Source organism: Saprolegnia parasitica, assembly GCF_000151545.1.
Source record: "Saprolegnia parasitica CBS 223.65 unplaced genomic scaffold supercont2.6, whole genome shotgun sequence".
In the NCBI taxonomy this organism is placed as follows: Eukaryota; Oomycota; class Saprolegniomycetes; order Saprolegniales; family Saprolegniaceae; genus Saprolegnia; species Saprolegnia parasitica.
In genome coordinates, this window is record NW_012156400.1 from 127,089 (window position 1) to 149,662 (window position 22,574).

The 22,574-nt window shown below is 59.6% G+C and overlaps 5 protein-coding genes across 5 annotated transcripts; 1 reads left to right on the plus strand and 4 right to left on the minus strand.

The window, feature by feature from the left end:
* Positions 1-61: 61 nt before the first annotated feature.
* SPRG_02367 (hypothetical protein) lies at positions 62-4,767 on the minus strand. Its single transcript, XM_012340943.1, has 4 exons — positions 4,549-4,767; positions 4,273-4,501; positions 3,847-4,225; positions 62-3,802 (listed from the first exon to the last, which is right to left on the minus strand). Exons 1-4 carry the CDS (start codon positions 4,716-4,718, stop codon positions 135-137), a joined length of 4,446 nt encoding a protein of 1,481 aa, XP_012196333.1. The 5' UTR covers positions 4,719-4,767; the 3' UTR covers positions 62-134.
* Positions 4,768-5,402: 635 nt separating this feature from the next.
* On the minus strand, positions 5,403-12,018 carry SPRG_02368 (hypothetical protein). Its single transcript, XM_012340944.1, has 6 exons — positions 10,780-12,018; positions 7,754-10,736; positions 5,972-7,715; positions 5,841-5,927; positions 5,704-5,793; positions 5,403-5,658 (listed from the first exon to the last, which is right to left on the minus strand). Exons 1-6 carry the CDS (start codon positions 11,989-11,991, stop codon positions 5,451-5,453), a joined length of 6,324 nt encoding a protein of 2,107 aa, XP_012196334.1. The 5' UTR covers positions 11,992-12,018; the 3' UTR covers positions 5,403-5,450.
* A 571-nt stretch (positions 12,019-12,589) lies between these two features.
* Positions 12,590-16,888, plus strand: SPRG_02369 (hypothetical protein). Its single transcript, XM_012340945.1, has 11 exons — positions 12,590-12,809; positions 12,853-13,302; positions 13,362-13,463; positions 13,514-13,612; positions 13,656-13,760; positions 13,809-13,907; positions 13,959-14,070; positions 14,101-14,183; positions 14,229-15,709; positions 15,759-15,991; positions 16,035-16,888. The coding sequence occupies exons 1-11, from the start codon at positions 12,648-12,650 to the stop codon at positions 16,865-16,867; spliced, it is 3,759 nt and encodes a 1,252-aa protein (XP_012196335.1). The 5' UTR covers positions 12,590-12,647; the 3' UTR covers positions 16,868-16,888.
* Positions 16,889-17,424: 536 nt separating this feature from the next.
* Positions 17,425-19,067, minus strand: SPRG_02370 (hypothetical protein; the record flags this gene model as incomplete). The annotated part of the gene is made up of 6 exons (XM_012340946.1): positions 17,425-17,618; positions 17,667-17,759; positions 17,800-17,878; positions 17,920-18,186; positions 18,232-18,972; positions 19,017-19,067. The coding sequence occupies 6 exons, from the start codon at positions 19,065-19,067 to the stop codon at positions 17,425-17,427; spliced, it is 1,425 nt and encodes a 474-aa protein (XP_012196336.1).
* A 747-nt stretch (positions 19,068-19,814) lies between these two features.
* On the minus strand, positions 19,815-21,011 carry SPRG_02371 (hypothetical protein; the record flags this gene model as incomplete). Its single annotated transcript, XM_012340947.1, has 6 exons — positions 19,815-20,002; positions 20,054-20,146; positions 20,193-20,271; positions 20,327-20,596; positions 20,691-20,753; positions 20,814-21,011. The coding sequence occupies 6 exons, from the start codon at positions 21,009-21,011 to the stop codon at positions 19,815-19,817; spliced, it is 891 nt and encodes a 296-aa protein (XP_012196337.1).
* Positions 21,012-22,574: the final 1,563 nt, after the last annotated feature.

Here is a 22,574-nt window from a genome sequence, read left to right on the forward strand (position 1 = left end):
TTGCAAGCGTTGTCTGGCTCTGCTTCGAGGTCTTTGCTTCGGCAACCGCTCACGCAACGGTCTTGAAAGTATTGCCGTTATTATAGTATAAAGTTGCTAGTCCTAGCCCTAACGCATGGGTATATCCTCGGTCCCTACTTGTCCGTGTGCGGTTCGGCTTGGGAGAACGCAAAGCCTGACTGATTGCGCGGGTGCGAAGGCGGCACGCTGCGGAAGGTCGGCGGCGGCGGCGCGTGGAGCTCGATCGGGATCTTGTTCCACTCGCGCATGAGGTGGGACGGCTCCGGGTAGAAGAGGACGCGGCCAGCCTTGAGGATGTAGTTGGGCAACACAGACGCGACGCAACACATGAGCATGCCGAGCCAGTACCACGGCTGCTGCGCGAGCATCGTGAACGCGTGATAGTACTCGTCGGTCTCGAGCACATCCCACTCGGTCCAGCCGTAAATGGACGTGAAAAACCAAATGAAGAGAAAGTAAAAGAGCGTCGTGCCGACGACTGCGCCTGCGTTCGCGACGGTCCAGTTGCTCGTGAGGAGCGCGACTTGGAACATGGACGCCATAATGAGGTAAGAGTAGCCCGCAATGCCGTCGGCCGCAAGGCCCAGCGGCTCCGCGTGGTAGAGGAGAATGCCGGGCTCTTCGCCGTCAAAGTAGTTTTTCGAGTTGCCGTCCGAGCAAAAGGGTGTGACGTACACGAGGTACGCGTGCCAGAGCCCGAGGCAGCACCAGCCAAAGAAGCTCGTCCAGTTGAACGAGCGCGACTCGAGGCCGTTGCGGTACAAGGTCGGGTACTGCATGAGCACGGTCGGCGGCACGTCTTGGTTGTACATGGCGATGAACACGATCGGGATCGTCGTAAAGAGCGCGTTGTACATCGTAAAGCAAATGCCCGGGTACGTAAGGATACCAGAGTACTTGGCCGCCGGCGCGTAGAAAAAGTTGCTCAGCGACAGAGCAATGTTCTTCATGAACGAAAACAAGATGAGCTTGGCGATACGCTTGTAGCTGTAGTTGCCGTGCACGAGGAGGAGTCGCTTGAGGAACCGGAACTGCGCGATCGAGTAGTCGCTCGAGAGGACGGCCTGGCGACCTTCTTTGCCGCCGATGCCGACACCGACGCTCGCCGCCTGGATCATGGGCACGTCGTTGGCACCGTCACCGATCGCGAGCGTAATGTTGCCCGGCGTCCATAGCAGCGTCGGCTCGGTCACGAGGCGAACGACCGCGGCCTTTTGCGCCGGCGAGCACCGACAGCAGATGACCGACTTGCACTGCTGCGCGACGGCCAAGAAGAGGTACTTGATGTCGTTTTCCAGCACCATCGTGAGCGTGCGACCATCAATCACCATGGCGTACTCGACGTTCTCGTCCTCCTCGCCGTCCATGCACTCGAGGTCGACCGCCTCGAGGTACGGATCGTCGTCAATGTCGTCGTCGTCGTCGTCGTGCAACTCGCTGGCGTTGGGGTTGGACGTCAGCGACTGCCGTGGTGGGTACACCTCCCAGTTGAGCGCAGTGCCATTCTCGGCCGAGAGGCGCAGACGCGTCTTCCGGCGCTTCATCGTGCGGCGCTGCTCGTACTTGCCCGAGATGGCAGCCATGAGGTTGTTGTACGCGGTCGAAATCACGCGGCGTAGCGTCTGCAGCAGCACGTGCGTCATCGAGTCGTCTTTCTTCGTGTCCCAGCGCTGGTCCTCGACCAAGTGTACGTAGAGTTCTTCGAGCGTCGCGGTCAACGACGCCTTGTCCTTCTTATCAAGAACAATGACGTCCATGGTATCGTCAATCACTTGCGACGACATGCCGATGCTGATAGCCGTCTCCTTCTTGTCGCCAGTGAGCACCCAAAAGTTGATGCCGGCCTTCCGGAGCGCGTAGATGCAGTCTTCGGCGCCTTCCTGCAGCAAGTCCTCGATGGCCGTCGCGCCGAGGAGCCGCAGCTCGCGCTCAATTGCATCGGCTGCCGCGTCCAGCGCCGCTTTGTCCATGATCGCTTCGGCCGCCTCGTACGTCGCACGCCACGCCGCGTACGTCTCGGGATCGATGATGCGCACAGCCGTCGTGAGCGTGCGCAGGCCTTGCGCAGCGTACTCCTGTAGATGGCCCCGCGTCACAACGACGGCACCCTGCGCATGGTCGTCGGCGAGGCGCTCGAGGATGACGTCGTCGGCGCCCTTGCAGTAGAGGAAGATCGTGTCGTCGTCCTTCTTCTTGCAAAGCACCGACATGCGCTTTCGGTCCGACGTGAACTCGAGCACGTGAAGGATCTCGTACGAGGTCTCCAAGCCGCGGATGTTGACGTGACACGTCGCGCCCGACCGCCGTTCGAGAGAGAAGCCAAGGTCCCGCGCAGCAGCACAGAGCGCTTGTTCGTCTGGCGACGACGACTGGTACAGGAGACTGCCGTCGTCCTGCACCTGCGGGATCGCCGAGTTGCAGAGCATGAGCAACACGAGGAACTCGTGAATGTCGGCCTTTGTCGCGTGGTTGGTGTCGTAGCGGGCGAGAAGCCGCGGGTCGTTGAAGCGGGTGCCAGGCCGCGGCGGCTTGGCGATCGTTTCGTCCTCGGGCGCGTCGTTGTACTTGAGGCCCGCGATCGAGCACTTGGCGAAGACCATTTCGTTGCGCGTGAGCGTGCCCGTCTTGTCGGAGAAGATGTACTTGACCTGCCCGAGGTCTTCGTTGATGTTGCTGTTGCGCACTTGTGCTGGCGTGTCCGTCGGCGCGTCGTACATGCACAGGTCGTTCTCGATGTAGCGCGCGTGCACAAAGCGGACGCCTTCCATTGTCACGTACATGGAGAGCGAGATGAGGTTGTTGAAGAGAATGATGTAGCTGAGGAAGATGTAGTCGTTGGTCGCAGGCCCGAGGTAGTAGGGCGCGACCACGGCCGCGACCTTGTTGGTCTTGCTCTTCTTCGAGTCGACCTCGAAGCTCCAGTTGTTGTTGCCGAGCGTGCACGAAATCGAAATCGAGAAGAGCAGCACAAGGATCACGACGAACATCGAGTCGAGAGTCTTCTCGACGAGCGTGCGCTTGATCTTGGCGTCCGGACTCGCCGCGTTGAGCGCAATCTTGGTCTCGGCGCCCGTGTAGACGACGAGGCCGACGGTCCATCCAGCCGTGCACATCTCGCTGCCCCGCAAGAGGAGGTTGTCCATGGACGCCGGGAGGTTCACGTCGCCAAGGGTCACATACGCCGACCACTCGAACATATTTTTGCTCGGGAGGTCGCAGCTCACAGTGATCGGCATCCCTGGGATCGACTCCAGGTCCAGGTCCTGCGACACGGTCTGGCGGATCTTGAGGTTCGTCTCGCCGTCCAAATTGGCTGTCTGCACGTAACAGAGTCCATTGTCCGACCCCGTCGCGAGCAAGAGGCAGTCGGACGGAATGTCGTCGCCTTCGTAGAGCACGAGGAGGTCGCCGACCTGGACTTGCTGCCATTGGAGCAGCTCGATTTGACCGTTGCTGCGCAGGACGTGCGTCGGCTTGGAGTTGACGTCGCGGTCGGCCTTTTGCCGCCGGAGGTCCTCGGACACGTCCTTGATCGCTGCGGTCGCAAAGACGATGAGCAGCGGAAGCAAGCTCGAGGCTGGGTCGACAGGAGAGAAGCTGAAGAAGCAGAGAGCGACGACGATGCACGTGTAGACGTTGGCGAGGCGGCTGAACTGCATGTGGAAGAAGACAAAGGCAAAGTTCCAGAGCGTGTACTTGCTCGTGTGGATCGAGTTGGGGCACGAGAAGCCCTTGGCGTCGCCTGCCGTCACCTTGCGCTTCTCGTCCGGCACCACGTCGCCTGGCCGCGATATGAGCGAACCGATCATACGAGAGAGAAGGTACCTGCGGACGTTGGCAGCATCGAACGAGAAGCCGGGCGCGTCGTGGGCGGCGGCTCGGCGGCGACGAACGCCGCTTGCTCGCACTCGCGCTTGTGCTGCACCGACTTGACGATGCGCCGGAGCTTCCAGCCGTACAAGAGCCCGAAAAAGTTGAAGACGAAGACCGAGACCGAGATAAAGATCTGGATCCACAACGCCGTCGAGCGCGAGACCGAGATGGCCGCCGAGTTCTTGTCCCTCGGCGCAAAGGACCCGTTCCATCGCATGATGTACCAGAGCACGTCGATGCCGAGGGTGAGCTGCATGCCAATCTTGTAGAAGAGGAGGTACTTGGCCACCAAGTGGTTGGCCCCGTGCCATCCAAAGACCAGGGTAATGTACTACAGAAGCGCTCATGAGCCTTGTTGGAGAGAGCGGCGAGGCGTACGAGAAGGAAGACGGGGATCGTCGAGAGGTACGAGTACCCGAGCAGGATCGGGATGAAGCGCGCGGTGCAGAAGATCGACTGCCAGATAATGATAAACTTGATGTACCGGCGCACTTGGTAGAGCGAGACGTCCTTGAGGAAGCAGAAGACGCCTTCGATGAGCCGCCAGATGCGGATCTCGTACACGTCCTTGGGCGGCGACCCCGAGATGGTCTCGTCGACGCGGATGCTACGAAGCAGGCGTGGGCTCGCATGTACAAGTATGGGCGGTAGTACCGGTCGCCACGGAAGCGCAGCGCAATGTCTTCGCCGCGGTCCATCGAGCGCAGGTGGAACTCGACGTGGCGCTCGTCGGGGTGGATATCGATGCCCACGGTGCCGGGCGATCGCAGCGTCCCATACACAGCTGAGCTCGCCTGCTTGGGCGACGTCGACTGCTCGGTCATCGGCGGCTTGAAGCGGACTGCGGAATGCGTCAACTTCTGTAAACCAACGAGAGCGCTTATTACTCACGGCAATTGCCACATACAAGTACACCCCGCCGTGGCGCAGAAAAACAAACGGGCTATTTTTCGTTTTATTTTTATTTTTTTGCCGTTTTTATTCGCGGCCAGTGTCGAGGCGTCGGGACGACGGGCACTACAAGGCGAGGATCGTTAACTAACTTCTTCGCAATAGTCAATCTAGCGCCAGTTTAAACGATATACCTTGCTGTGCATTTGGCCACCAGCGATGACTATTCTTCTCGGTCTAATAGGCACCCAAGCAGCAATGATGGTGATTCCTGCACACGATCGATGATTGCGTTCGTGTGCACAGCAGATTCATATGGGTGGCAATGTACTCGGTTAGTGCAATTCGTGCCAAAGAGAGTGAGAGCTGCGACGGAGAGTCGCGCAGCGTTTCGTCGCAGCGCCCCGCTGCTGCGCAGTCGCCAACGGCAGCCAACTCGGCCTCGAACAATAGCAACAACTCCCAACTCTTCTAGTCCTTTTACTAATATAACCACGCGAGGGAGATGAAAGCGATGGTCCTTTAACGTCGCCGTCGGCCGGCGAACGAATAGACGGAGTGGGACACGCTCTATGACGCAAGGACCGCTTGAGGTAATCACAAGCGCAGACAAGGATGCGATGATGGAGGCGCATGGTTTCCATGATATCTCTACACTTGGTGTTTTACTCGGCAGTGGTAATAGTGTCGACTAGCTCGTGCTGCCAAAGTACGAAAAGACGCTGCCGAGGACAGTCGGCGCTTCGTGCTTGCTTGGATTTGCCGCAGCTCGGCGGGGCTAAAGTGCAGGATCGTCGAGAGCACGGGAATGAGCTGCTCCTTCTCCTTGGCGCTCTCTGCGACAAAGTACTTGAGGAGGACGTTCTTGAGGTACTACGACACACACTCACGACGTGAGCCAAAAGCATGCAAACGTACTTCGACGTTGGTGGTCGGGCCGCCCCCCAGCTCTTCGTGGCGCGCGAGCTGGAGCTGGCTCGACTCCAACTGGCGCCGCGTGTCTTCGTACTACATCATCATGTCAGCGCAATTCTTTCCATGGCCTCGTCGCCGACCTGCTTTTGGACGCGGCCGGCACGGTCTTCGAGCTCGAGGATCTGACGACGCATGCGCGCAGCCTCCTCTTCGTGAGAGGCCTGAATCTATAAAATACAGTGATGAGTCGCAGAATCGATGGCCAACGCACCCGAGCGAGGTTGAGGATCTCGATGTCGACCGACGGCACGGCCGGCGGCGGCGCCGTCGCCTCGGACAAGCTCTGCATGAGCTGGTAAATTTCCGTGTCCTTGACCTTGAGCATCTCGCGGGCCACGTCGGTCTTGGCCTGAATCTCCTTCTTGAGGCCCTCGATCGTCGACTCCAGCTGCGCGTTTGCGTCTCGCGCGGCGCGCGCCTTGGCATCCTGCTCATCGAGGGCGGCTTGCCATTGCACCTTTTGCGTCTCGTACATCGACGCTCGGCGTCGGCTTGGGCACTCAGCGCCGCAACCTGGTCGCGGAGGTCGCGTGTGCTCGCCTCCATTTGCTGGAGAAGCTCACTGCGCGAGGCGACCGCGGCCGCGAGCTGCCGGCTGAGGTCGTCTGTTTCCGTTGCGTGCACCGCACGGAGGTCCGTCATCGTCGCGTGCAGCGCCGCGATCTCGTCTTGGAGCGACTGGCGCTCGTCGTTGAAACTTTTGCTGTCGACAGTCGCCTTCTTGAGCGCGACGTGGGCGCGCCGCTTGTAGCCTTCGAGCGCCTCCCGAGCTTCGCTCGCAGCCTCGATCTCGACATGAAGCTGCGCCTGCACTTGCTTGACGCGAGCTTCCGACGACGCCAGCGCAGTCTCCAACGTCGACGCCGCACTCTCGAGAGACGTCACGCGCGCCATTAGCGCCGTCCGTTCTGTTGCTTCGCTGCTTGCGGTTGTTTCCAGCTCCTCACAGCGCACACGTAGGACGGCCATTTGCGACGTTAACTCGTCCGACGCACGCGTCTTCTCGGTCGCAAGCGCTTCGAGACGCGTGAGCTCTTCCGTCGTCCCCACCGATGCCTCGGAAGCGATGGCGAGGCTGCGCTCATGGGCAGCGGCCATGTCTGCGGACGCAGCTTCGAGCGTTGTAATCTGCGCACGAAGCGCCTCGATTTCCGCCGACTGCGCTTTCTCTTGTTCGACCAGTGCCTGCATTTGCGCTGCCTGCGCACGCTCTTGTTGGAGCTGGTGGTCGGCGAGCAGAGCGTGCTGGTTGACGATTACGTCGCGCTCCGTCGCAAGACTTGCGAGCGCGTCCGACGCTGCCGTGGCCTCGGCGACCTTGTCTTCGTAGCGACCCTTGAGGTCCAGTGCTTGTTCCTGGAGCTTCTTGTACCGACGCAACACCTCCTCGAGTTTCTCTTTCAGAGACTGCGCGAGCGTATCTTTGGCGTCTTCGGCTGCGGCCAGCGCCCGCTCCATGGCCTCGGCTTTGGTCTCGGCTTGCGCGACTGCAGCCTCGCACTGCGCTTTGGACGCCGCGACCGCGTCTTCGAGCGCGCGCATGGCCGTCTCCTTGTCGTGTACGTCGCCCTCGAGCGTCTCGATACGGGAGTCGAGTGCCTCCTTCTCCGCCGTCCACGCCGCGTGCGCTTCAGCCGTCGAGGACTCGCGTCGCTCAGCCTCGCTCGTTAACGCTGCGATCGTCGCGTTGGTCGACGCCAGAGTATCCTGAAGCGCTGCGTGCTCCGCCGAGAGCGCATCGAAGGAAGCTTGCAGCGTCGCAAGGGCGTCTGACGTGGTAGCGAGGTCCGATGCGTGGCCTTCGACCGTCGACAGCTGCTGCGCAAGTGCCGTCTTTTCGTGCTCAAGGACCTCGTGCGCCTTCTGGAGTGTCCGCAACGCGTCTTCGAGGTCTGACTTTTGCCACTCGAGCGACTCGTTGCTACTTTGCGCCGTCGCCACGTCGGCTTCCAGCGCTGCGATACTCCCAAACCTTCATGAGCCGTCGGAGCACAGTGCGTTGAGGCCAAGCGCTCCGTTCGCAAGGCTGCATTCGTGGCCATCGATGCCTGCAGCGCCGCGTTCGTTTCGTCAACGCGCACTTTGAGGTCCTGCAGGGAGGCGGCGAGGACCGCCTTTTCGTTTTCAAGCGTTGCTACAGCAGCCTCCAGCTCGTTCGTGCTGGCCGCGTGGTCGCTGGACCTGAGCTGGTGCGCTTCATGGACTGCACTGAGCTTTGCCTCGGCCTCGTGCGCCAACGCAGTAGCTTGGGCAAGCCTGTCTTCCGTGTTCGCGAGTTGGGTCGCCAGGTCCGTGCACTTGCTCGTTGCTGCTTGGAGAGAGCGCTGCGACTCGTCGAGCGATGCAGCGAAAGTCTCGCTCGTTGTCGTGGCAGTCGAAAGTGCAGTCGTCGTTTCGCCAAGGGCACTTCGCGCGGCTACTAGCTCGGCAGTTGCAGCGGCAAGGTCGGCCTCGGCTTGCACCACTTGGGCTTCCAGCGCACCAATCTTCTGCGTAAGCTCCTCCTTGACGGCTCCGGTCGCGTAGCACTGTGCTGCGAGCGCTTCTTCATGACGGGCGGTGGCAGCTTCCAATGAAGCCTCGGCAACTTGAGCTCGCTCCAGAGCGATGTCTTGGCGCGTCGCCGCCTCCGCCATTGCGTCTTGCATCGTCTGCTGCAGAGAATCGACTTGGTCGGTTGTAGCGGCCAGCCGAGTCGTCAGATCGTAGTTCGTCGAGCGAGCTGATGCCAGCTCTTCCTGCAGCGCCTCCAGCGACGTTGTTTTTTCCGACACGAGAGCTTGCGCCAGCTGCACTTGGTCTCGTAGAGCGGCGCAGGAGGTCGTCATCGCATCGAGCTGCGTCGTCGTCGCTTCGGACGCCATGCGGCTCGACGTGAGTTCTGCCAATGCTTCTTGCAGCTCTGCATTTGTCTTGGCGAGTGTATCTTCCAGTGCCACACAGGCGCTGGTCTTTGTGGCCACGTCGACTCGAAGGGCAGCAACGCGTTCGTCGTCCTGGGTCGTGGCATCCACCTTCTCTTGCGCGACACGAAGCGCATCTTCCAGCGCTGCGCAGGCCTCGATCTTGGCGCTTACTTCGGCTTCGAGGGCGGCTCGTAGAGCTTCGAGCTCGTCGCGAGCCCGCGCTGCATCGGCGGCAGCGGTTGCAAGAGCCGCGTCCCGTTCGAAACGCGACGTCGCGAGGCTCGCCTGGAGCGCCGCGACCTCGGCTGCCAGCACGCGCACGGCCTCGGCATGCTCCGTGTCGGCAGCGTCTGCCGCCTGGCGCATCGCACGCAGCTGCTTCTTGGCATCGACAAGATCGCCCACAAACGACGAACACTTTTCTGTCATCGTCGCCACATCGGCCTCGAGTGCAAGAATTTTCGCATTCTGGGCCGCCTCGGTAGCGTGGAGCGCGTCGCTCAATGTCGTGCACTCGTCGCGAAGCGTATCGCCGTGGTGCTTGGCGTCCTCGAGTTCGGTCCGAACGGCCTCGAGACTGCTTTCCAACGACGCGATCTGCGCCGCTTTCTCCCGGAGGAGAGCAGCGAGTTCGTTCTTGGCACCATCGTCGACGTCGGCCTTGGACTGCAGCGCGTGCTCGTAGTCAGCCTCAAGCTTGGCGAGCGCGGCCGCCGCATCCTTGCGCCCGGCGCGCGCCGTTTCGTGCGCTGTCGTGAGCTCTTCGTCCAAGTGCGCTGCCTTGGCTTCGAGGCGACCGATGGCGCTCTGCTTGGCGCTGATCTCGGCTTCAAGCGCACTCTTCTCCTGCTTGAGCAGCGCCAACGCCGCTGCCATCTCGGCTTGCGCAGCTTCGAGCGACGCATTCGTCGCATCCAGGTCCTCCACCTTGGCCTCGAGATCCTCGACAAGCTCCATCTTGGCTGCGAGATCTCGCTCGACGTCAGCGTGGGTCGCACGAAGGGTACCCAGCGCTGCTTCGAGACTTTCGTGCGCGGAAGCAGTGCGCAGTGCATCTTGAAGCTTCACCTGCAGCTCCGCGAGCTCTGCTGCCTTGGCTCCCAACGACACTTCAAACGCTTTGGCGTCACGCTGCTTGCCTTGCTCCAGCGTACCATACGCGTCTTGGAGCTGGCTGCACTCGACCTCGAGCTGTGCCTGGAGCGCTGCAGTCTTGGCGTGTGTTGCGTCCAGCTCCGAGTGGGCACTGAGCGCGGCCGCAAGCTCTGATTGCAACGACGCGAGGCGATCGTTGTACATGGCTGTCGTGTCTGCCAGCGACGCCGTCAGCACAGCCTTCTCTTTCAAAAGCGCGTCGCAGCTGGCTTGGAGCGTCGCGCGCGCAGTGTCGTGCTCGCCGACTTGCGCTTCGAGAGCCAAAATCCGCGCGTTGACTGCACTGAGCTCGTTTGTCGCCTGCACCAAGGCCGCCGATTTCTCGGCAAGAGCGGCGGCCACGTCCTCGGCCGAGGTCAGCTTGTCTTCGAGCTCATTCTTTTCTGCCAGCACTTGGTTGTGGGCTGCTTTGAGAGCCTCGTAGGAGGCCACACCATCTGACATTGCCGATGCGAGCTGGGCTTCGAGCGACGAGACGCGGTCCGCGTGCGTTCGGAGCGCTGCCTCGAGCGAGGCCTTGTCGGCTTCGATACGTGCCTGCTCGGCGAGAAGATCCTCTTGGCGCGCGCGAAGGTCGTCGAGAGCCGCGTCTCGGTCCGCCAGCTGGCTCTGGAGCAACGCCACAAGCTGCGTCGCCGCCGCGAGATCTGCTTCCAACGTCGTCTTGGCGTCCCGGAGCGCGGAGGACTCATCGAGAAGATCCTCGTGCGACGCCTGGAGCGACCGGAACTCGGCGTGGAGCTGCGACTGCGACGCCTCGTGCGTGACCGTCGTCGCTTCGATGTCCTGGAGCTGCATCTGAAGCGCCTCAAACGTCATCTGACGCACTTCGAGCGTTCCTTCGAGCGCTCGCTTCTCTTGCTGGAGTGCATCGTGGTCAGCTTCGAGCTGCTGGAGCGACGCGGCCAAGTCCTTCTACGAAAGGGTCGAATCGCGCGGCAGAAAACGCATGAGATACCTCAATTTGGGCCAGGTTGTCACTGAGCTGCGACGACGCATCAGGGACGCGGGCTTCAAGAGACGCGACTGTCGCGTTCAGAGCCGCCTTGGCCTCTGCCCACGAGATCTGGCCCTCCGAGAGCGCCGTCTCAGCCGACGTCTTTGCGTCCAAGAGCGTCGCACACTCGGCTTCCAATGCCGCAACACGCGCGTCGGCGGCCTCGACCCGGCCCTCCAGCGCAGCGTTTGCGTCGCGCAATGACGTCAGCTCGTCATCGGACGCTGCATTCGCCGCGGCTGCGTCGTCCAAGGCTGCTTGGAGCGTCGCAAGCTGCTGCAGCTTGTCTTCGAGCGCTGTCGCTAGCTCGTCGCGCACGTTGCGCTCAACCAAGGTCGCGTCGGCTTCATGTCGCTGGACGGACGCGTCATGGGCCGCCTGCAGCGCCGCAAAATCTGCCTCGAGCTCTGCAACGCGCGCAGTCTTGTCTGCCAGCGCCGTCGCGACCTCGTCCTTGAGCGACGCCTTCTCGACGCTGAGCTTGTTGACGGCGGCCTCGAGCTCTTGCTGCCGCTCGTGCATGGTGCGCTCGTTCGAGTGCGCTTGCTCGAGCTCATCTTGGAGCAGGTTGATCGTGTCCATCTTGCTCTTGACAGCGTCCATAAGTTGGCTCGTCACGGACATTTCGAGGTCGCGTAAGGCCACGCGATGCACTTCGTCCTTCGCGGCCAGCGACGCTTCGAGTTCCGTGACGCGGGCTGCGGAGGCGTCGGCCGCCGCCTGCGTCTCCAGAACAAACTGCTGTAGCTTCCGATAGCGCTGGATTACCTCTTGGAGCTTTGTGACGACCTCCACCTTCTCGGCTTCCTTCTTCTTGACTTCGTCGTAGAGCGGGCTCGTGTCGGTCCCGTCGTTGCGCATCTTCTCGTGCGCAAGTTCAAGCTCGAGGGCTTGGACACGCTCCGCGAGGACCGATGCATCACCATTGTCGGATTGCTGCTTCTGGAGCTCGCGGTACTTGGCGACGAGCGTCTTGAGCTTCCCGATCAAGTCGTCCTTCTCCTTTTCTAGCGTTGCCGTACGCGTCCGTAACGCATCATCGCTCTGGCTCTGCTGCAGTTGCTTGTAGCGTGAGACAACCTCCTGCAGCTTGCCCATGAGCACTTGGTTCTCTTCCTTGGCCTTCATGACGGCGCGGCGCTCGGCCTCGAGCTGCGCCTCGAAGTCCGCCATGCTCCACGTGTGCAGAGCAGAAATTCTCGTCGCTCATTGGCTGAAAACCGCCTTCGATTACGCCAATCACATGTGGCTGACTGCCGGAATTAGTGTAAACAGACAAAAGATCCATTGCCAGCGCCAAACACACTTACGCTCATGCCTTATTCCCCTGATAGCTGCAGACGGCCCAGCATGGACAAGCAGTGCGCACTGCGCCATTGTCGTAGACACTGCTGTTATCCGGCAGCTATGGCTGCGTATGCAAAAGGGCACGTCGTCCCAGCCAAAAGAGTATCCAACGCTGTAGCCAAGGTGCGAGGTCGCCGCGATCAGGTTCGTTTACTAAGAGCGCATGTGCGCTAATCCAAGCATGTTGCAGCAACGAGGCAATGGTCCCGGCACCTTGGAGATGACGAACACAGTGTCCATCGGACATTACAACAGTATATTATGACTAACACGAAATAGGCATTGCAAGAGAAAGTACCTCGAATCAGTTGCAGTAGCACCTTGCGCTCAGAATCACCTGTGTCCAAGCCAGGAAGTTCCCTCGTTGCAACAAAGTGCGGACTGTAAAAGCGCAGAAACCCACCCATTTGAGCATGCTGGGTCTTTTTGACCGGAGGTAATACTCATTCCAGGAGAGCCAAGATCGCCGACAACCACGGACCATGGGCAACGACCAGTCGCAGGACCGAAGCTCGCGCCAGGCGTCGACGCGTGGCAGCGCTCTGCGCATGGACCACTACCCCGGCGTACCCTTCGTCGTATGGGACGGCGAGCACCACTTTGCCGAGCCTTCGAGCTACAAGTACAGCGGGACGGGCAGCCAGGTAGCGCGAATCATCGACGTCGCCTCGCCTCATGTATGCACAGGTGCTTGGCCACCCCGTCTTTGTGAATCCACCCAAGGCCGACACGGAGCTGCGCAACGTGGCCGAGCTCAGTGGCAACATTGCGGTCGTCGAGCGTGGTGGCCGCGTCCACTTTCCCGACATCATGCGGCGCCTCCTCAAAGCCGGCATCACAGGTTGCGTCTTTGTCGAGCGCGAAGAGTACAAGGGTCCGTCCATGCTCTTCGAGGGCTTCCACTCGTCCGGGCGGCAGTCAGTCGACATACCGATCGTGCGGCTTTCTAAGTTCCACGCCGACCAGTTCCTGCGCAAGAAGCCGGCGCAGATTGCATTTGTCTTCGTGTCGGGAACAGCTGCGCTCGAGAAGCTCGTCGGTGACGATCTCCCGTCGGCAGCGTCCACTGCCTGCCGTCTCGGCGAAGGTCTGATCTTGCGGTCGCTGCTCCAGACATGCAGCTCCCAGGCGATCCAGGTACGTCGAGCACTCGTCTGCAATCGCATTCTCGCTACACTGTACATCAATGGGATTAGACGACGGCGTGGGCCAATGCGCTTTGCGACGCGGCTGAGAACGGCCACGTCGATTGCATCGAGGCGCTGCACGCGGTCGGCGTCTCTTTGGACGACCACAAGGTGCTCGTACGCCGTCTCTTCCGCGCGTCTCATGGGTGGTGGAGCTGTAGCCCAACGGCACAACGCCGCTCATGGTCGCGTGCTCGGCCGGCAACGTGGAGGTGGCGCGGGCGCTGGTCACGTTTGGTGCCTCGATCGACGCCGAGGACGTGCGACGCCTTGTTCCGTGACGATGCACTCAGCCATGGCTAGGTCCACGACAACTCGGCGCTCATGATTGCGGCGCGGGACGGCGCCGAGGCGTGCGTGCGCTACTTGATTCGGAAAGGCGCTTGTATCAATCTTTCGCGGAACCGGGTGGGCGAGTCAAAGGACGCTGTCGTCGGCGCTCATCACCGCCGCTAGAAACGCGGCACGACCGCCTTGCACATGGCGGCGCGTAGCGGCAAAGTTGACTGCCTCGTCGCACTCATCGAAGCGAAAGCCGACCTCGATATCCCCAGCGTACGCTTCCGTACGACTATCAACGGCCTGAAACGAGAGGATGTTGTGTAGCCGAGCTCGACGACGGCGCTCATGGAGGCGGCGCGGGCAGGGCACTTGAGCATTGTCAAGATCCTCGCCGACGCCGGCGCCCAGCTCGACTGCAAAGATGTTGGCGCCCGTCGTATGCGATGCGCTAACATGTGCACTGTAGCGCGATGGAAAAACGCCGAAGCTATCGCGACCGCCGCCGGCTTTCAAGAGATTGAAGATTACCTGCGCCAACGGGCCGAAAGCGTGCGGGTTTCTATCCGTGTATCAATTCATCACGCGCGGTGGTAGGACTCGGTCAAGGACCAGCGCAAGCAAATCGAAGATGCCATCGACCGGCCCGAGTTTACGCTGCGCGCGCTGCTCGAGCTTGCTGACGAGGCGGGCATCGACGTCGACATCCTCAAGCGCGAAGTGTTGCGCAATCCCAAGATCATGCGCTGGCTCACGTCGCCCAACGTTGTCTTTGACATGTTCAAGCACCTGACTGCGCCGCCGTCCATGAACCTCGACCCGGTCTACGGTGCGTACAAAATGCAGCACTTTTGCTGCGAGATCGCTTTGTGGTACGACCGCAAGATCTTCGAGCGGCAGGGCGCAGTCGATGCTGACGTCTGCGTCGCGTACTTCAAGGTCCTCTTCAACTTTCTCTGCAAGAGCGGGTCCCTCGACGACGTCCTCGTCGTGCTCTTCTGCAAGGTTGTCAACACCTACGTGAACGACCGCGGCCTCGGTCCGAGCATTCTCCTCTTCTTCTCGCGCGAAGCAAGCCACATCGTGCCCTGGGTTGTGTGCCACGTCGGCCTCGACTCGATTCGGGACTCGCTCGTCTGGATCCTGTACTCGGACCTCTCCGAGACGGGGCAGCTCCACTTGGCTCAGAGCGGCCTCTTTGGGTGCATGCTCGACCGGCTCTGCTCGTGGCAGCGCACGCTGAGCTGGGGCGTCGGCACGGCGTACCAGCGCGACTCGGTCGAGAACATCTGCGCGCTCCTCAAGTACATTCTTTTCCCGCCGTCCGTGTACGTCATTGGCAACGTCGCGACGTTCGTCGAGAATACGGACTTTACGCTGCCGCTCATCACGGACCGAAGCCCTGCTGGCCGCCAAAACGAGCTCCTCCGGTCGCTCCTCGGGCACCTCGTCATGGCGGAGACGGTGTTTGCCGTCTTCTTGTCACTCGGCCTCGCCGAGCTCTCGCGCCAGATCAAGCTCCCGTGCGCGTACGTGCTGCAGGATGGCGGCGCTCTCTCCGTGCTTCTCATGCTCATGAGCACGCTCGGGTACCACAAGAAGAAGCGCGATGTCGCATCCGTCGAGGGCCTTCTCCGCGACTGCCAAAAGGCGCTTGTCGACGTCGTCGTGCCCCGGGTCGGCCGCTTTGTGCACCTTTGCCACGACGTGGTGACGCGCAAGGCGGCTGCGCCCCGGGGCAACGCGCTGCTGTGCGTTGTGACGTTCCTCAAGCGCTGCATCTTTATGCAGCACGGAGCGTTGAATGCCGCCCTCGCCCAGGCCGGGTGCATGCCGGCGCTCATGGCGTGCTTTGCCGCAAGCCCGAGCAACTCGATGCTGCACCACGAGGTCACCGACGTCATTCGCTTCGTGCTTTTGGACCCGGACCAGAAGCGACTGCCATCGTGCCCGCTGTTAAACAGCCTCTTTTTGCCGTCAAGCAGCATCCTCGAGCTCGTCATTACATCGTACCACGGCCACGTCCAGTACAAGGGCCACATGACGACGATCGCCAACAGCATCTTTACCCTCATCAAGTACGCACCCGCGATGAATAACATGTCCATGATTTCTCCTGGCCACTAGTACGCCCGTGCAAAAGGACCAGGCCGGCGTCACGTGCCAAGAGGTGGTTCGACAGTACACGGCGACCAACGAGGCGTGGGTTCGTTTCGAAGCTGTTGTTGGCCGGCAAAACTCGGTCGAGATGGCGCCTCTCGGCCAGCGCCATGCACCACTCTGCTCGGGTTGCGTCAACCTCAAGGAGACGGCGGCACAGTACGTGGCCGAAACGCTCGGGAGCCACGTGTACATGTCTGGTACGACGACATGCAGATGAATGCAGGGACTGGAGACGCATAGGTTACGTCGAGACGATCTTTTCGGGCGCCGCAACGCACCACTGCAAGGTCAACACGACGGAGGACTTTATCACGGGGTTTCTCTACAAGAAAGACAAGATCCACGACCACATCCCCGTGCCCGAGCCAACGCGCGCGTCGTCGTTCATTCAGTTTCCAGTGCCAATGCCGTTCCACGCGCTCACGTTTACGCTCACGTTTGTGGGCCTCTGCCGCAAGTGCGACAAGCTCTGGTACTGCGATACGCTCCAGAGCGGCACGACCAACTGGACGACGCGCATGAAGTGGGTCATCCCGACGTCCGTGCGCAAGTGGTACTCGTTTGGCGGCGCGGCGGCCGGGCCTGGCAGCGGCGCCCACGGCCTCGTCTTCTCGACCAAAGGCTACAAGAACTTTCTCGTGCTCACCGACACGTGGGGTCGCCAGGAGCAGTGGATCCACGCGATCGAGGACGCGGTGATTGGGCTCCAGTCGCGCGCGCAGGTGCAGTCGAGTGCGAACGCGCTTGCGATCGAGATCGACAACGAAGCCGACAACAGCAACATCATGACGTCACAGGACGTCCGGCCGGTCGTGAGCCCGCCCCGAAAGCGCTCCAACACGACCACGTCGACCAAGACGACGGGGGAGCTGGACCTCAAGATGTTCCAGCGCGGGTGCCAAGTCGACAACCTCGCGAAAGCCAAGGGACTGCGGCTGCCGCCTCGCTTCCAAACGGACCCAAAGGAGACGCCGCTCATGAGCCTCAAGGCGCTCGGCAAAGACAACAAAATTGGCATGCGCCACGTAGCGTCGACGCCCAACCTCGCGTCGTTCGCCAAGTCGTCGTATTAGCTCCATGTACAATGCATCCGCTTTCATTTGTTAATCGTGTTTTCTAAAGTCATATGGAGCGATTAGCGGTGTTCGTGAGCAAGCACCCGGGCTCTACAACGAAGGCCGGCGCAAATGTCGTCGCTTGATAACGACGTCGATCGAGTCGTCCACGGATGTAGCATTCTGCGTTTGATCGACGCAGCTCGAGAGAGCGCTGGGACCGCTACTGGAGCTCATGACGTTAGAGCTGCCCTGTCTTCGACCAGATTGTTTGTCAGTGGGTCGATAGGCCGTCATGGCACTTTTTCCTTGGCGCAATCCACGTCGTTGCAAGCGACTTGCCCCAAGGCCTTACACTGAGTCATCTGGGGCCTCCTCGACGAGTTCGTCCTCCATTCATTTGCTCGCTTGAACTTGTTTCTTTGTCGCGGTACATGCAACCTTTACAGTACAAAAGATGCGAGGGCTTGTATTCTCCAGTACGACTCATAGGCGAACATTTCGCGAGCGCTCGCATGCGTGGATAATGCTAAGTGCGCTGTGAGAGTATTGTCGCGACGTATTCTCGTTTAACGTTAGACAAATGGCGCACGCGTCGGAAGTGGTGAGAGCGTGACCTCAAGATACACGGGAGCAATCGCGACCGTGTCCTTGCGAACGTTCAAGTTGGCAGCCGGTGTTAGCGCGACACTGTACGTCGAGAAGAGGGTAGAGAGTACGACAAGCATTTCGGCCATGGCAAAGCGACTTCCAATGCAGTTCTTGTCGCCTACCAATAATGGCATTTGTCTCGGGCCATACATAATCAATGACGTACCGACGCTAAAGGGAAAGTAGCAAAACGTGTTGGGCTTGCCGCCTCGAAGCGCCAAGTCGGCTTCGTACACATCCGTGCCTTCAATGAAGCGCTCTAGCACAACGTGAGCAGCTGCAATTCTTCTCGGAATCACCTGGAAGGAACTCGTTGGGTTGGCTCCAGTACGTCGGGTTGCGATGGATCGCGATGATGTCGAGAAAGATATCAGCGCCCTACGCGCGATGAAGCAGTGGAAGTGGAAGGAGTGAGGTACCTTGGGGATACCAACACTCGAGCCATCACCAAGTGGCAGCGTGTCGGCCTCAGCGGCGTGACGCGACGTCTCGGGCACCGTCGGACGCAGTCGCAGCGTTTCGTGGATGACGGCCGAGAGGTACGAGAGGTGACCGAGCTGCTCCCACGTCGGCACCTTGTCGTTGCCATCACAACGCATGCGCAAACACTCGTCGTGGACCTTGGCGGCGACCGTTGGGTGCTGCGCCACGAACGAGACGACCCAAGCGAGAGTATTGTCAGTCGTCTACCAGGGAAACATTACTCGAGACCGCTTCAATAATTGTCGCACCTCGTGGCCAGCAAACATGAACATGAGAAGCAGCGCGCGAATGTCAGCCATCGGCATATCGGACGCTTGCGCGAGGATGAGGTCGAGGATGTCCTTGGGTGCACTGCCAGCCGTGGACGTCTCCAAAGCGATTAATTTTTGCTGCAGCACTCGGTCGATAAGGCTCTGCAGCACCGACTGCGCTTCGGCTCGGCGACGGTTGGACGCTAGTGGAAGGTACTCGTAGAACGGTACGAGGGCAAAGCCAATGACGCCAAACAAGCTGGGCGTGAGGTTGTTGTCGTGGAATGCCTGTATCTCGCGCGGGTTCTTGTTGCGAAGCGACTCGAAATCATAGCCAAAGGCCGCGACACCAATCATGTCCAGCGCCACCTGCGTAAACACTAGGTCACATGAGAAGGGATGAGGTCCACGCTGGCGCGTACGGTTCTTGAGATCGAGGGGCTGATCAATCGCGAGCTGCTCCATGAAGACGTCGGTGTGGTGCTGAAAGACATGGAGCATTGTCTTGACGTTGGCTTGGCCAAAGTGTGGGTTGAAGAGCTTGCGCAACGCCGCGTGCGCAGAGCCTTCGGTCGTAACGAGTGTGTCGCCACCTCCAAGTTTCTTCTCGACCGTTGGGATATACAGTACTGCTTGGTTTAGTACCTTGAAGAGAGTTCGGACAAGAGGCGACCGCGGGTAGTTCTTTGCCTTCGAGACCATCACGTGCTTGATCGCGTCGGCGTCCGTGATCACAATCTACGACACTCGATGAGATTGCTCAAGCAGCCAAGACCTCGTACGCGGTGCATGTGAAGCACGCGGTAATAGAAGACGCGGCCGTAGCGCTTCATCCTACAAGATGGGTCGTATCTCTTTCTGGAGCGAGGCACGGCGTTCCTACCACGAGAGGTGGGGCATGCCAAAATTGCCGTCCTGCTCCCATGCCGAATAGTCCATCGCCTCCTGTCTGCACGCGCATCAAGACGACCCTCTCTAGAACAAAAGTGGTGTACCCGTTGCCAAAGAGCCAGCTCGTCGGCGGTGGGCCTGGAAGGTGGGCATACGGGCTCCGCCACGCGGAGAGCAGCGCCGCGACACAGACGGCGAAGACAGCTGACACAGCGAGCGGCAGTGCTAGCTCTGTGAAAGTCTCAGTGAATGGCATACCGGTAGTTGCCGAATGGCATGTTGTGAACGGCGTCGGTGCTGAAACGAGTGGGTGACAAAGCGTGATATCTGGTGCCGTACTGTGAACGATGATTTTGCATAGCTGCGCATTTGATAAAGGTGATGGGAGGTGATATCATCGACAAAGGCTCCTTCACTTAAGCAACGCAACAACCGCCTCGAGTTGATGGACAACGACGCCAAGGTGGAAGGTCGCCCATCCAGCAAGTGAAACGGACTTACTCTGTCCACTCTAGCCCCCTCGCTTCTAGGTGTACTAGTATGTGCCATCCTTTGCTTCATGTACATGCTGCGCTCCCGAACCGCCATTTGGACCTCGGCGAAGCCTAATCTCCTTTGGCTTCGCCGGTATGTGTAGTCCAAACGTACATAAATGTGGTTTAATACAATAGTATTGCTCTTGTCTGTTACTACATGTATTTCGTGCCGATCGGTGAGAGCTGCACCTCGAGGTGAATTGGCGCGATTGTCCCCGTGTGCTTGCGCACGTTCACGTTGGCTGCTGGCGTCAGCGCCACGTGGTATTTCGCGAAGAGGGCCGAGAGCACGACAAGCATCTCGGCCATGGAAAAGCGATTTCCGATGCAGCTCTTGTCGCCTACCATTTGTGTAGATATAATCCGCGTCCCATATGATAGTGAGGACGCACCCAAGCCGAACGGAAAGTAGCAAAACGTGTTCGGCTTGCCGCCTCGGAGCGCCAAGTCGGCTTCGTACACATCCGTGCCTTCAATGAAGCGCTCTACCATAACCACGTGTATGTGTTGATTCTGGTCTTCTCGAAATACCTGGAAGAAACGTATTGGGTTGGCTCCAGTACGTCGGGTTACGCTGGATGGCAATAATGTCGAGAAAGATGTTGGCGCCCTTATAGAAAGCCATGAAAGGTTGTCTTCCAACTGCCAGATATATCGAGTGATACCTTGGGAACCGCTACGTACGATCCATTAGTCAGTGGAACCATGTCGGCTTCAAGGGCGAGGCGGGACGGCAACTCCGGCACAGTCGGACGCAAGCGCATGGACTCGTGAATGACGGCCGAGAGGTATGGGAGATGACCGAGTTGGTCCCACGTCGGCCCCGTATCGCTGTCATCGCAGCGCACGCGCAAGCACTCTTCGTGGACCTTGGCAGCCACTTCTGGGTGCTGCGCCACGAATGAGACGATCCAGCCCAGCGTATAGTTCGTCGTCTACCATTGACGCACGTGAGTGGTATTTTCAAACCTTTTATCGTGCCTCATGGCCGGCGATCATGAACATGAGGAGGATTGCGCGGATGTCGACCATCGACATGTCTGACGCGTGCTCGAGGAGGAGGTCCAGTACGTCCTTGGGTGCATCACTACCCTCGGTCGTACTAGTATCAACTTTTTGCTGTAGCACTCGACTGATGACGCCTTGTAGCACCGCCTGCGCTTCGGCACGACGCTGGTTGGACGCCAATGGCAAGTACTCGTAGAACGGCAGAAAGACGAAACCGACGATGCCAACAAAGCTCGGCGTGAGGTTAATGTCGTTGTACGCTTGGATCTCTTCGGCATTCTTGTCGAGGAGCGACTGGAAATCGAAGCCAAACGCTGCGACCCCAATCACGTCGAGAGTCATTTTCGTGAACACTAATCGAAAATTCAGTCATCACAACAGGGGTAGGGTCCGCGCTGAAACGGCTAAAAACATACGATTCTGGAGGTCCACGGGTTCTTTCGTCGTGAGCTGCTCCATGAAGATGTCGGCGTGGTGCTGAAAAATAACAAGCATCCTCTTGACGCAGGCTTGGCCAAAGTGGGGATTGAATAGCTTGCGCAGGGCCGTGTGGTCGCGGCCTTCAGTCGAGAGGAGGCTCTCCCCACCCGCAAGTTTCTAAAAGCTATCGCATATTCTGCGACACGGATCGAACAGTGGTGTACCTTTGATATGATGCGTGTGATGGGCGCCCTCGGGTAATCTCCTCCCTGTGTGACCATCACGTGCTTGATGGCAAGAGGATCGGCGACGACAACCTACTGTCGACGTGAGCCGCTGAAGCGACTACAAGCGACGAACTCGATGCATGTGAAGCACGCGGTAGTAGTACACGCTTCCGTACCGCTTGAGCCTACAGGGCCACATTCCATAAGCACGATCGAATGCGTATGAGTACGTGCCACATGCGACCGGGCTCACCAAACCCGCCATCTTGCGACCAGATCGAAGAGTCCATCGCTTCTCGTCTACGATGGCCCGTCGTTTTCATCGTGTTCGTGGAGACGCCATACGCAGACGGTGGTACCCAGAACCAAACAACCAGCTCGTTGGCGGTGGCCCTGAGAGATGGGCATACGGGCTGCGCCGTGTGGTGAGCCACACCATGACACCGACGACAATCACGACGAGGAGACTGATATCGGACAATTCGAGGCTTGCGATCGAAAGCATCGTTGCGCGCTGTCGAAAATTGGTTTCTGCCATCGTGCGCGGGGCAGTCGTATAGTAGGTGCAACTCCGTACACTACAGTGTGCAGTACTACTGCTTTGCAACGGAAACGAAGTTGGTGTGGCGCAGGGCAAAGTCGGAATCGCAAACGAAACACCAATGTTCAAGCACAGAACGCTCATTCCACTGCAAAGACCAGTACCGTTTAGATTATGAAAAGGATCGAGAGGCTCATGGCTACAATTCCAACAAGAACTCGTCACCCCTGCGTATGCATGTTTCGGAAATTCGCCTGTCACGACACCTGATGGCATATCCCTCGTTCAGCACATCTTGCACACGACAGCGATGCGCTGCACGGGCATCCACGTGGGTCGAAGAATCGTCATATGTAGGATGTGCGCAACTTCTCCCATGCATTGCCGACGTCACGAGGTCGCATTGCTTAGCAAAGGCAAATGCAGGACCAAGTTGGCTCACTCTCAGCGAGTGAATCGTATCCGTGACAACAGGACATTTGCGTAGCGACTACATGTATGACTCGCCACATTACTCTGACAGCTTAGCTCGAGGAAGTTGGTCCACATGACAACCATATTCGAGCGTTGCGCGGCAGGTTCGGAGCTACGAGAATGCCAAGCGCCTTGGTCGGCTTCGACGGCTGGACGAGCTGCAGCGTCGGCAGGTTGGGCAGAGGCGAGTGCGTGAGGACTTGCGTCTTGTCTCGGTTCAGCTTGAATCCCGAGAGGCTGCAA

Coding starts and splice junctions, on each gene's coding strand:
- SPRG_02369 (XM_012340945.1), top strand. CDS start 12,648: ATGGGCAACGACCAGTCGCAGGACCGAAGCTCGCGCCAGGCGTCGACG. Junction 12,810..12,852: donor ACAGCGGGACGGGCAGCCAG/GTAGCGCGAATC, acceptor ATGTATGCACAG/GTGCTTGGCCACCCCGTCTT. Junction 13,613..13,655: donor CCTCGATCGACGCCGAGGAC/GTGCGACGCCTT, acceptor AGCCATGGCTAG/GTCCACGACAACTCGGCGCT.
- SPRG_02367 (XM_012340943.1), bottom strand. CDS start 4,718: ATGACCGAGCAGTCGACGTCGCCCAAGCAGGCGAGCTCAGCTGTGTAT. Junction 4,502..4,548: donor CTGCGCTTCCGTGGCGACCG/GTACTACCGCCC, acceptor CCTGCTTCGTAG/CATCCGCGTCGACGAGACCA. Junction 4,226..4,272: donor CGATCCCCGTCTTCCTTCTC/GTACGCCTCGCC, acceptor GCGCTTCTGTAG/TACATTACCCTGGTCTTTGG.
- SPRG_02368 (XM_012340944.1), bottom strand. CDS start 11,991: ATGGCGGACTTCGAGGCGCAGCTCGAGGCCGAGCGCCGCGCCGTCATG. Junction 10,737..10,779: donor ACAACCTGGCCCAAATTGAG/GTATCTCATGCG, acceptor ACCCTTTCGTAG/AAGGACTTGGCCGCGTCGCT. Junction 5,794..5,840: donor CCGGCCGCGTCCAAAAGCAG/GTCGGCGACGAG, acceptor ATGATGATGTAG/TACGAAGACACGCGGCGCCA.